General features: G+C 42.0%; 1 protein-coding gene across 3 annotated transcripts in view; it reads left to right on the forward strand.

Annotated features, from left to right (window-relative positions):
- Nucleotides 1-4,182: 4,182 nt before the first annotated feature.
- Nucleotides 4,183-13,810, forward strand: part of hmcn1 (hemicentin 1) — a 79,813-nt gene continuing 70,185 nt past the window's right edge. Inside the window, exon 1 of one of the 3 annotated variants that reach the window (XR_006843554.1) lies at nucleotides 4,183-4,884. Coding sequence is in view for 2 of the 3 variants with exons in the window: in XM_046391153.1 (XP_046247109.1) it covers nucleotides 4,629-4,884 (256 nt within the window). In the remaining variant the exon portion in view is untranslated. The remainder of the gene's footprint in view (nucleotides 4,885-13,810) is intronic. The other 2 variants (XM_046391153.1, XM_046391154.1) reach the window with 2 other exon arrangements.

Genomic DNA, 13,810 nt, shown 5'->3' on the forward strand with positions numbered 1-13,810 from the left:
TGTCAGTCATTCAGTGATTTATTGTCTTAGGATGGAGCTGTGGTAACCTCAGGACATTGTTGTGTCAGTGAACAAATATCCTGTTTGTACAAACTGTAACAAGTTCTACACTGATGTTAGTTACAGCTACTCTATATAGACTAAAGTATTGGTCCACTTGATCTTATATCAACATGGACTTTATTGACATCCCATTCTACGTACACAGAGAGCTTTGCAGCAGTAACAGCTTCCAATCTTCTGGGAAGGCTTTCCACAACATGTTGGAGTGTTTCTGTGGGATTTTTTGCCCATTCATGCAGTAGAACATTTGTGAGGTCAGACTCAATTGTGAGTGATTTTGACCTCAATGATTTTGGACCAAAAGGCCTGGCTCACAATCTCTGTTCCAGTTCATCTCAAAGGTGTTGGATGGGGTTGAGGTCAGGACTCTGTGTGGGCCAGTCAAGTTCTTCCACACCAAACTCATCCAACCATGTCTTTATGGAGCTTTGCTTTGTGCACTGGGGCACAGTCATGCTGGAATAGAAAAGGTCCTTCAACAAACTGTTGCCACAAAGTTGGAAGCATAGCATTGTCCAAAATGTCTTGGTATGCTGAAGCATTAAGATTTCCCTTCACTGGAAGTAAGGGCCCAAGGCCAACCCCTGAAAAACAACCCCATACCAGACCTGAATTCAATGATTCAATGAAGAGGTGTGTCCCAATACTTGTGTTCATATAGTTTATATGTCCTTTTAAAAAGATTATTCAGGGAAAATGATTTCAAGCAAAAACTCAATTGTCCATTTTAATAAAGTATGATGCTGCTCCTTAAACTGAGGACACTGTGAGGACGAGTGATCGATCTGACAATCCCTTTAATCATTTACACTTTTACCGTCAAAGGGTTGTGAAAGTTTATTTAAATGTTTACCTGGTGAACTGGGTTGTGATGTGAAAACAAATGTGCCACCTTCTCCTGAACTCAAACGATGTTCAGCTGTGCTTGCCCACACCTGACAATGAAGCTCTTTACTTAAAACAAGCTACAGCACATGTGCTTGTATCTGTATCAAAGATTTAAAATTCACTGTCTCCGCCCCATTTTCAGGGAGGGAGTGTGGATTCACACTATTTCAACACACTGTATGTATTTCAGCACATTGCTTTTGGATAAATGAATCATATTGTTGGCTTGGCTACTTAGTAGAAAGGAATTACACTTAAAAATAATACGTTAATGTGGAATTGGGGTGTGTGTGTGTGTGAGTGGGTTAAGAATCCATTTATTATTTTCATTGCTGTAGGAACAGGATGTTCATGCTGTTATTTCAGCTTGGAAAAGACGTGACTTATTTATACTGAGAAGCAGGTTGTGTAACCACTGGCTGCATGCTAGATTTACCACGGTGCATTTTCAAAAAGCTTTAGCCTCCCTATTTGTTTGCCATGCAAAATTCCCCTCAGCAGATGCCCTCTTCCTACATCATTTGAGTGTATCTTTGTTGGTGAAGTTTGGATTCTTATTTGAATGTTTCCGTCCAACTTTCCACCCACATCCTCCTGTAAAAACGTGGTGAAATTCCCTTGGAAGAAAAGCCAGGAGCTGCACTTGCCAATGCTAATCTCTTTATGAAGCCACATATTTTAAAACAGACTATACTATAGCAGCTAGTTTCTTCAGATTTAATTATCTGTTATTTTTACAATATAACCCTTTATCATGGTCCTTATGTTCTAATTCATCCTAAATTTCCCTGACTGTACTTATTCAGTTTTTTGAAGCCATGCAACAGCAGCAGTAAGCAACATCAGTGGTCCACTAGCTCCATCTTGTGTCAAAATGTGTTCATTGTTTGCAGTTTACAATCTTTGCTTGAGGGCAGTGGGGAACTGATAACAATGTCTTCAGAGAAATCGGCTACAGAGAACATTCAGCCATAGATTTATGAGTCATGTTTGGATTCCTTTTTCCACGTAGCTTTTAGAATTCACTTGAATCAGAATTCAAGTTTGGTTTAATGTGACATTAGATTAGGTTAGATGTCAATTAAATATTTATCAAATGAATAAATAAATTCTCAATAATCATAACAATTTTAGGCTTTTATTGCCACATAACTGTAACAAAACACCTTTAATCCTGACTTTTAACAACAGATGCTCTTTGCTGTTTTAACTTTTGTTCAAACAGATATTGACTGAGGTAAGCAAGTGAGTGCTAAATTACAAAGACAATTTCCCAGCCAAAGAGGCCTTTTTCATGATCACGTTTACATGTCACGCCATGAAAATCACTTCAGTTAAATCACATTTAGCTGCTTTGGTTTCAGAGTGCTGGATTTCAACTCGAGAAAAAAAAAACTGAAACAGCAGCAAAAACACAGGTGTTACCAATAACACGGCTAAGTGCTCCATTAAGTAATGCCACTGAGTGAGCATGCTTAGTCTTGTTAAAGGTGGGGTCAGTGATCCTGGGGAAAGATTATATTGTTTATACTTGAACTCCACAGTCAAACAAATGCAGACCTCCCTTCAGTATGTCTTCAGAAGCCCCCCCAGGATCCACGCATAAGCAGCTAACATACCTGACACACAATCACAAAAAGGAAAAAAACCACACTGACCCACGAAGGAAACAAAGCAGTGCTAATGTTACCCACATGTCAAGTGGAAACCGAACAACCTCAGCAACTCTCAGAGGTCTCCCCACTGCTGGAAAGCCTCACTAATGTCAACGCACCTCTTTGCCTTTTCCTGATCACAAAACCTCACTGTCAGTGTTTGTTCTTCTGACCTTTCCCCCTCTCCCCCTCTCCTCCTGACCTCACTCCCACTGCCCACCAGTTTCCCACCGTCTCCCCTTCCCTCCCTCCCGGTCCTGTGCATGAGCATGAACATCACCTGTTGCTGATTGGCTGGAATAGTGTTCTGTGGTTTGGTCCAAGCCACATTGTTTCCATTTACAGAGCCAGAGCTTTGTACAAACACCAGATTTCTTTTTCTTCTTCTTCTTCTTCCTCTTCTTCAGTGCACACACAGGATGGACCTCTGGCGGACAGTGAGGAGATCTTTGTTGCATGTGACAAAAAGCGTGTGGGATTAGAACTGCTGATTCCACCTTTAACACCTGTGCTTTCCTGCAAGTCAAATGGCTGTTGTGAAAAAGACCTGTGGTTTAGGCTCTCAAGCAGACTAACACAAGTCCCCCTTGATAATTGGGGATATGACCAAACCTTGCAGCGGGTCAGAAGGTTGTAGTATTCTCCATCAGTTACTGGCTGCAGAATTTGCTCTCCAGTCAAACAAAGCAGAACAAGACTAAATGGAGACCAGAATCACTGAAACTAAAAACTATAAACTATAACCAGGATCACTGAAAAGTCCACAGGGAATTAAACTTTAGTCTTTTGGCCCAGCAGCGGTTTAGAGCAGTGCTCTGACTCTAACTTAGTTGAAGCATAAAGTAGCAGAAAATGGAAATGCTCAAGAAAAGTTCACGTACCTTGAAAGTATACTTAAATACACTACTTGAATAAACTTTCCATCATTGCTCTCACTGTAATTACAAAAATATGTTCACGCCCCTGTGTCCCATGGACAAAGAGCCTTACAGAAATAAAACTTCATTTGATTAGGATTAAATATGGACAAATCGTACTTTAGTCCCACTGATGTTTTTCAACATTTACTACTATATAGAAGTACTGGGGATAAAAAAGACAGACTGTCCGCAATTAAAAATATTGTTGCACTGATGAACCCATTTTAACCCAAACTTTTACTAAATTTCAGTGTTGCATGTTACCATTTGCACACTGAATAATAAAGTGAATTCCCCCCGTAGACAGTTGAGTGTGAGGTCAGACTACAACCACTAGGTGACAGTACAGAGCTCAGAATCACTCAAGTGCTGCGTTTGGTTGTCCTTGTCTCATACCACCTGGTCTCATACTTATGTCCAGCATTTTTAAGTGTTGCTTCGTTTCAGGGTCTGTAATAGTTTGACATGAACTGCCCATCTAATATTTTGCATCTAATGGGTTCACTGTCCTCACTCGAAAATCGACGCGAGCTGCAACAAGTGCGTTGCAGCCATGTAAATCCATCAACATAACGCGTTTTTGATGAGCACCAAAGGAAGGTGCTGCAGATCCTTGTAAAACGTCGTAACGTGACTTACTTAAAGTAAAAGACACGCACTGTCTCTCGCAGTCCCCCAAAACATCTCGTCCAATCAGAGCGCCGCTATTCTGCATGGGGTAGTTTGCGCCTTGGAGACTCTCTGCCCAGCTGAGAGGTGGTCTTTGTATGACAGAGCTGAACAAGGGCTCCTGACTCTGCAGACAACAGGCACTGCTGCAGCTGCTGGGACCGCAGAAGTTTAGTTCACGGAGGGGTGAGAGGCTGCAACTTCAGCGCTCAGAAAGTGCAGAAGAAATCAAAGAGGACCCGCGACAACGAGGGCTTCTTTTATTCAGTCTTCTTTGACTGATGTCGTGCCCTTTGTAAGTTATTCAAAATACCTTGCAGTCCATTTGTGAGAGCCCCATGTCTTTACTTTTGTCTCGAGACTCACCCTGAGGTTCCGACTGGCCAGAACAAAACACCCAAGAACTTTGCTTGAGAAGCGCTTTGGCTCTGAAATGGGCAGCAGATTGGTATGGCTGTCCCTTGCGCTGTCAGTGGCGCTTTCCGCCGGGCAGGACACAGTGGACGGGGCGACAAAGGAGGACATCCCTGAGGGCGCGTCTACCCTGGCATTCGTGTTTGATGTGACCGGCTCCATGTACGACGACCTGGTCCAGGTCATCGAGGGCGCGTCCAAGATTTTGGAAACATCCCTGAGCAGACCCAAGAGACCTTTGTATAACTTCGCCTTGGTCCCCTTCCACGATCCAGGTAATGTGATGAAAATATGTGGAGTGAAAAGTGGTCATTTTTTTTAAACACGTGACATTATTGATTTTTTGGGGGTAAAAATAAAATGTCTTCTGCACACTTTTCGGATTATTTGGAGTTCGCTCTTTGCTGTGACAACAAAAGAACACAGAAAAGTGAGAAATGTAATAGTTTGCTCACAGTCCGCCCTTTGAATGCCTAATGTTCCTCACACCTCCAGAGGAGGGACTCTGGGGGATTCTGTCTCCGCACACAGATGTTCAGCCTGGCGGTCACTATCATTAGCATTCCGCCAGGGTTAGTGTGTGGCTTCAGGTTTGCAACGCAGCTTGATGATTATCATCACCCCATGGTGCTCTCTCATTCTGAACGGCTAATGCCTGGACAATATACCATGTGGCTATTTAACAGTAATCCTAGCTTGTAGGTCAAAGGTGCAGGCACACAATCATGGAGGCTAAAAACCAATTAAATAATCACGACTGACATGTAGTTAAGATTTGAGTCTTCTATGGCAGCTGGAGTATAGCAATGCAAACACGGATATTGGAGACATACAATCAATATGTCTAAGGCTTATATCATTATATCCCTTATTGCACATAAAATTCACCATCACAGCCTCACTTTTACTCAAGCTGACACTTTTGGTGTAAGGATGTTAAAGTCCATGTAATTACTGTTTTCTGAGAGGGAGATGCTGCTTGCAAAAACACCATCAAAAGCTGCTGGCGTGCCATGTCACGGGTGCTTAGCTATCCACCTGCAAAAACGCTCAATGAACAACAACAACAACAACAATAACGACAGCAAGAGGACATGCCGGAGTGCTGCCGATCTCTTCAGAAACACCACTTTAGATAGACCTTTTAAAACTGAAAAGAGACAGACAGAAATCAGAGACAACAGAGTGTGTTTGCCACTCACTGTTGGTCTTAAAGCATCTTATTCCAGTCATTTCTTAACACGGTTATGCGATTTAGGACTCAACTTATTATTTCACTTCACATGCTTTTAAAATATACTCGGACAGACCAGAATACACTTAGCTACAGCAGACACAAACTGATCCAAGCTCCAACCTGAGAGAGAAGGAACAAGATGAATCGACTGAGGTGATCTGTGTGGGGAAGAGACAGATTCCTATTCCAGATGTTTGTCCTCCTCTGCTAAACTTCAGCGTGTCACGGATTCTTGTGAAGCTCAATTCCTCTGTTATGGATTCAAGCTGCAGCTCTGTGCCTAGAATAATAATTATGTCCAAGGAAGAAATATGTTCGGTATACACAAGTGTAACAAGTGATGAATTCATTACTGTGTGCTTAAGCTAAATGTTGGATCATTAGCAGATGATAAAAGAGCTGTGATGCATTGTGTCTTGGACACAGGAACAGTACTGAAACAATACTGTGATTACAACCTGTATCTAACTTCAAGGCTTGATTTATAGCAAATGTTACCCTCACTAGGAAGTAATTATAGGATTCTGCTCTTACAGCCTACTGAAGCTGCAACAGCTTGAGTCAGATATTCGGTGTCGGGTTCTCTGAACTCTCTCCAGACGCTTTGTGTTTGTCCCTCACCACCAAGTGACGTTCGTTTGCTTCTTAAAATGTTTACGAGGATGTCAGAATGTGTTCCAAAACCCCCAGGGGAGTAAGGAGGACTGATTAGCACAGCACACTGTAAGCAGGGGTAGCTGAACATTTCCCCAAATGTTGTTCTTTTCTGCTCGTCCCTCACTTTTTTGTCCCTTTCCGACAATATCCCAGACCCTCAGAGAGGATCAGTTTTGTTTTCACAAGAACTTTTATTTAGGGTTTGTTTCATTCTGACACAGATCCATTTTCTCCACTTTCCATCCGACCCAGTGTGATAACGCAGTCCCCGCTGTTTGATTTGGCTCCCTTTAAATCAGAGGCTGGAGCTTCCCCTTTATTTACCCTGCAATCTGACACGGTAAACATAAGAGAGAGTGTTTGTGTGTGTGTGTGCATGTAAAGCAAGAGTGTCAGGAGGATGCCTGGATATTGGGGTCAGGCTTGTGTGGGAAGATCAGTCAGGAAGCGTCCCCCCCTTTCCTCCATCCTGCAGGGAGAGAAAGAAAGAAAGCAAGAGGATACTTCACAAGTCATTTTACTGAGGCTCAGGGGTCGTGTATTTAACGCTGAAAACACTCCAATGAAACAGTGGTAGGGAATCTTTGCTTCCCTGTTATCATTTCATTCCCTAGTTACTTTTGGAAACAGCGTTCACTTAATGAGAGAATCCACTGTAAAGTACCAACCTTGACAGTTCAAGTAACAGCTATGAACATAACCATCTCTTTTCTGTAGTCCAGAGAACAATGACTGATCTGTCATTAAGGGAAGAGACTGAGAAGTCCAGGGTAGTCTATATTTTAGGCAGACTCTCTGGACTCGTGGAACATTTATTTGAAAGTTTACAGCCAAATAAACTTTTTTTCACATCTCTCATATAGTTCCCCAGCCAGGAAATGTGGCAAGAATTAATCTAAAATTGTGCAGTTTTCCAATTAACCACATGTTAAGAAACTCTGCAATGTGTGCAGAATGTGTCGAGTCCAAAAATTTGTTTCCAGCGCCATCTAAGATTCTTCATGGCTCTCCTTACGTCCATACACCAAAGTGAGCGTTGCCTTGCTGCGAGTGTTTGCATGTATCTCGTACGTGCTCGTTTGAGTGTTTAATTAGCCAAAGTAGGGAAGGGTCAAAGGCCAGTGCCTTGGGTCAGTGAGGGACCTTGCATTCTCAACATAGTCGTACATATTCAGCGCGGTCAATCATATGTTAAGACAGTGACGCTTGTTTGTTGTCTTAGCTGTGCACTCTAGCGTTTTGGGTTTGAAATGGAGGTTAATGTTCTTACTCAGTACTGTAATTTTAGGGTGTTTGCATCTGCATCTGAAGTGTCACAGTTTGATCCATTTTTCATGGTGTTTAGCTGTGTAGTCCCCAAACTTGAAATGTGAAAAAGTAAGGACAAAACTTTAAGTCGTTATGTTTAATATTTGGTTGCACAGTCTTTGCAGTTAGGTTTTGGACCTTTTCCAGGAGGCAGTTTTCTCCAATCACAGATTGCTGGAAATTACCATCTTCAGTTCTTTGCTTGTTTTTGCCTTGTGTGATCGTCTTGTCTTTATGTTTCAGAATTTTGTTCTTCTACATTGTCCTATATATGGATGACCTTTTATTAAAACACTCCACACTGTTATCTAATATGGATGTGAACACTTGAAACTCAGTCAAAGCTGAAAGTGAGTGATACACTAGTCTGAAAAGTGATATTTGTCGAAATGGAGATTACAGAGCACCCTTTTGGATCGTCTTTCCTGGAAGGCATTTATTGTGTTGCAAACATTTGTACATACTACTACATTTGTACATACACAGCTCACATAACTACCACATACCTTATGTGGTAGTTATGTGAACTGTGACAATTACAAGGAGAGGAAATGTGACAAAAAACAACATTTCAAATGCAAGCCCCCAATGTAGTCACTGGTTTCAAACGCTGAAGTGTTCAAAGAAATTGTTTCATTTCAAATCCACTGAGCTGGACAATAAAGCCAGAACAGACAAAATACCTTTGGTCTGTCTCAATATGTTCTGACTTCACTGGATGTGTCCAAAACAAATGGTACAAGCCAAACAGAGAGAGGCTGAGTCGTAGATTGATTGACTGACCGGCTTACTGAGTGATATCAGCCTAACATCTGCTTGCTCACATAGAGGCGTTCACACTCAGATTTTGACATTCCCAAATGAAATCAGCCTGAACTTCTGTTTAATTGGCATGTAGTGTTTGTTTCAGCTATGTGCTCAGCCGATTTGTTACGCTGAGTTGATGGCCTGCGTTGCTTCCCTGTTCCTGCCAGTGAACTCTAGTTAGAAGGAGATGGACCGAAGCCCTGGGCGTTGGATGATGAGAGGAGGAGATGACGGGAGAACCTTCTACCTCCTCTGCATGATCAAAGGCGCTCATCTCAGGGCTCCCTTTGTTGGTGTTTGGCGTCCATTTCCACCATCCCCTTCTCCCTTTGTTTCGTCCTTTCCAGAGCAGCAGTTTTTTTTGTGTGAGCCGCCCCGCCTGTGTGAGATTACAAGGAGCCTGCGTTTAGCTGGACACAGTCAATAATGATGCTATTAGGCAGGAATGCCAGAAGAGAGGGAGAGAGAAGTGGAGGTTGAGAAGAGAGTGGCAGACTTCAATGTGCATCTGTGCGTTTCATGTTCTAATAGACCTGCCCTGAAATATCAAAATGGCCTTTAATTTTTTGGAGTGTGCATGCAGCTTCTGAAGCGCCCCGAGGTGCTCTTGGCTCAGCAGTTTTCACTCCATTTAGCTTTGTAATCGGTGCTCAGAGGTCATCCCCCCCACCACCACCACCTTCCATTTTGGAAGGCAGCACATACCTGAGGACGCTTTAAATGTTGTCCATTCTGTTCCCTGTTTACAAATTTACGTTTGACAGCCTCAGAGATGCAAAGGCTGTTACGACCGAAGGATGTTGCTGGTGTTTAAAGAAGTCACGGGTAGTTGACCTTTGGATGCACCGGTTGACACGAATCCATTTTTAATGACCCATTTAAAAGGCGCTTGTCAAACGTTTCTGGTACTTTGTACGCTCCACCTTGTTGGGTTTGTTTCCCCTCCAGGCTTTGGATTTGTTTTCAAACTTCTGTTGAATTCTGAGCCTCATCCTGAGGTCCTGAGGGTTCCTGTGCCCTACAAGGCTCTTTGACATCACTGTCTGGGCTCTCACCAATATCCTCTTGGCCTTTTGTGGCTTGTTTTTTCAGGGTGTTTCAGTGTCTTTTGGGCAACTGTCTGAGCGTTTAAACAGACTGCAGCAGTGAAAAGGATTGGGAACTTTAGATGATATGTAGCTGTTGGAGTATGAAATATTATGATTCATGGCTGGAAGTGAGTAAAGTAATCAATCCTTTAAGCCTGACCTCACTGTTTACCTTGTATCTTGATCATATTTTAGCATCTCACTGGTACCTGACATGCCACCTATGATAATTTTAATGCTAAAGAGTCAATGAGGTATTGAATATTTTAATGAGACCGTCACAAGAGGTATATGGGAGTTATTTTTGATGTGGAAGTTTAAAAATGAACAGTCTTTTGCAGTCAGTTTTGGATGTTAGTATGCATAGACCCTGCTCTGTGTTCACTGCATGTCTGAGGTGTGTTTTTTTCCCGTTCTGGTTTACTTGACCTATCCCTAACTCTTACCATGTGTCCACAGCATAAGCACCCAGTCACTCTAAGTACATTTATCTAGCAGAGCTGAGCACTCAGGTGAACAAGTCAGGTGATTTTGACAACAGCTGCAATTCCTTGCCTTTTGTGGGTCGTGAGCAGCTTTTTGCGTTTGCAGTAACAGTGTAGCGTTTAGAGATTTGAGTCACATAACACATTCACAAATTTGTAATATAATTATGAATAACGTAGTGACCCATTTCTGTGCCTCCATAACAAAAAATCTGGGAGGCAAATCCACACTTTTTAAATCATGACCTTGGAAACCGAGTGGATTGTTTCCAGCTGCTCACTGCTGGCTTTACCAGCTGCAGACATATGTACATTGTGTTGTATATTAGTATTTGCCAGTCAGCATTTTTAGTGCTTTATTACTCATAATAATAAGCAGCAACCTCAGCACTTTTACTGTTGCCCCTTCAATGAGGGCTTTCCTCAAATCAGTGTTTTTACAGTCCATTTGGACTGTACAGAATGACGTCTAGACATTATTAAAAGGAAACATTTTCCTGAGAATACTTTTTTTTCTTTTTAGCACAGATTCATTTCATTTCTTTCTTTTACATCATACTTTTGGGATCTGGAGGACTCATTTGGAACACATTAGAAATTATGTCCATATAGATCTAGTTCCCAAGTTGAACATTCCCGAGGTTTGGTATGGCATGACCTCATTTTCTTTACTGTGTAAGCTGTTTATGTGCATTTCAGTTGAAACATATGTGAGGTTTCAGAAGCTTGTCTGGTGTGGTCGGAGTTACTCTCAGATCATCAGTACTGGAGTGATGTACTTCTTCCCACAGGCACAGATAGAGGACTCATTTTCATGTTTCATCTCCTGACTGAGCAGCGTCACAGAGCTTTTTAGCGTCTTTCAGTTCTTTCTTTTGTTTTTACCGCTTGCAGTTACTGTTTTAGTTCACTTTCATCACTCTCATCAGCCTTGTTTCCAACATCAGCAGACAGCTGTTTTCCACAGAAATGCTTTGATAAACTCACTGCACGCTGCTTTGCTGGTCCTAAATGTCAGACAAACAAAGTTAGTTAATAGTTGATGAACACAGTGAAGGGTTTAGCTGCTAAAGGGCGGGATGTTTCCCTCGGCAGTTAGTTGAGGCCAAAGCACAGGTAACAGCAGTTTGAATATTGGACTTAAATGTGTCAGCTGGCCAAAGACGTGACTGAATGTTGTAATGTTGTTTCGTGTTTGCTGTTTGCTAACAACTTTATAAGGTGATAATATGTCACTTTTGCTGCCAAAAATGTAAATTATTGCTGTGTCCATTAAATTTTGTCTGCTAGGCTTGCTTAACCATACAGAAATAGAATAAACAAGGCATTACTTCCTTGTAAAGTTTAATGATCTCATTATTATTATTATCTTATTATTGCAGGACGGCAGGTTTACAGGCACACTCGAGCGTGAAGTCCTCAGTGACAGTACATACAGAAGGCCAATTCTTTTACAACAGGAGGGAAAAGTTACGACTCGCCCTGCTCTGCCTCTGATAGACCTCGTTGACTTTGTTGGTCGGGTTAGTGAGGTTTAGGCATGAGGAGTGAGATTGGTTGGAGTTAGTGTAAAAATATCAAGATAAGCCAGTTGGAGACAGAATAGTGCAGGTCATGCCTTCCCAATCCTGGGAAAAGCAATATTGCGTACTTTATGTTGATGAAGAAGATTTGTCAGTTTTTCAGGAGCAGCTTCGCAATTTTAGCAATTCTGTTCTGTCAGAAAGAGATTCGATGCTGGCTTGTAATCACGATCATGAAAATTGTTTTCTAGGAATGCAAGAAAATATTGTCTCTGCTGTATTTTGCAGGTATATTCCTTTCCTTCTTTAGGTCTTCTCATCCTCTTCCTGTCAAACTGGACTGTCCAACATGTCCTGTCCATGCGTCTGCACCGAGAGGGCATAAAGACAGGAGCAAGGGATGGAAGTAGAGATGAAACAACAAGGCATCCAAGGCAGAATTGTGACTGACATGGAGGCCTGTGTGGTTTTAAAATGTGTCTGGACCAGACAAGTGTTTAGGGAATCTGAATTACAGGCTGCACGGCTGAAGGTCAGGCTGTCAGTGCCCTTTGTCCCCAGACTCCCCAGGCTCTGGTGGGTATGTGTTGGGGAAGTCATTTATCATGAGGACCACCTTATACCAGTGTTTCACCAGCACACTTTCTGTTAACAAAAACACCAAAAAGCATTTACACATCAAAAAATAATATACACATCTTAAACGGTGTTAATTCCCAACAAATACAGCATTGTTCAGTGTGAAACCTGAGCTTGTTGTTGTCGATGAACCTGGCATTGTGTGTCAAGCTGATGACAAGCACATGTCCAGCTCATGGTCAGCTGTCTTGGAAACCTCAAATGACTAATATAATCTTATTTTCCACATAAAAAGTTATAGCTTGAATATTTAATTTTCACAGCACACCTGGGCAGTTCTGAAGGCGCTCTTGTTTGCTGTGGCACACCACCTGGAAATCACAGCCTCAGACATCTGAGTTTGCATCTGTGTGTGTGGTCGACAGCGCTGATCTGCTGCAACTGAGGTTCTCCTGTCTGCTTCGGCACGCACAATTAGAACTTCCTCAGTAAAACAAAAGAGAGGCACACCAAACAGAAAACACCACCCAGTCTCTTTTGAGCTCTCTGGGATTACACCATCACTCATAAAATACTTGGTCATGAGTTCTGCAGTTTTGTGGTGGTAATGTTGAGGTTGTTGCCATTCATCTTCAAGCCCCTCTACTTAATTTTTGAGGCAAATTAAATGGCAGGTTTTTTTTTTTTCTGAGAGCAAATCATACAAAAAGCCTCAGCCAAGTCTCATGGTTTTGGCCTTTATTTCTTCAATGGATGCCATATGTAGAAACGTCACAGTGTTCTCTGTGTGTTTGCTGCCTGGGCCAGTTTTTGCCCTTTCAGTGAGAGTCATTTGGAGGCTGAGTGGAGACAACACTACCTGATGCGTCTCTAAGCCGTGGCTTTGTCCTTTTTATCCTCTCCTCCAGCCTCCCACTCATCCTGAATATGTTGTCAAGGCAATAAAGTGAGCATCTGTCCTACTTCTTCACTGTGATGCATTATGGGTAAGGGAGATGTTAGACAACACAACCCATTAGGGGTGGGGTGAGTTAAGTAAGCAGTTGTTAAAAACTGTGCAAAGGTGTCAGCAGGAGTTAGGGCAGTGATTTGTTTGGTTTTTTTTTTAGTTTTACATTTTTCACAGGTGAAGCTGAGGAGATTTATTGCAGCTTGACCCAGAAACGCCACTATCAATCATATGGATAAAGACCGAAAAATGTTTAAGTCAGGGTTTAGATAAATGACTGTCCATATGTTAAAAGTGGGGAGGTGCTGAGCAGAAACATATAGACAATATTGTTTATGTGTACACCCTTTGCTTTTAGACATCTTAATAAATGTTACTTTCAAGAGTTTATTTTCGAAATAATGGAAACAAGCAACCTAATTGCTGGTTGCTGGATTGTCTGGGATAATCTTAATCTAAAAACCTGTTCTGGCAGTTTGTTTGTTGACATTAACTGAGCAGGGAAAATCAAAATTCCAAGTGAACTCAAACTTATCAAAATTATCTGCCCATATGAAGTTGTATTCAC

This window comes from Scatophagus argus, chromosome 6 (assembly GCF_020382885.2).
Source record: "Scatophagus argus isolate fScaArg1 chromosome 6, fScaArg1.pri, whole genome shotgun sequence".
NCBI classification, from domain to species: Eukaryota; Metazoa; Chordata; class Actinopteri; family Scatophagidae; genus Scatophagus; species Scatophagus argus.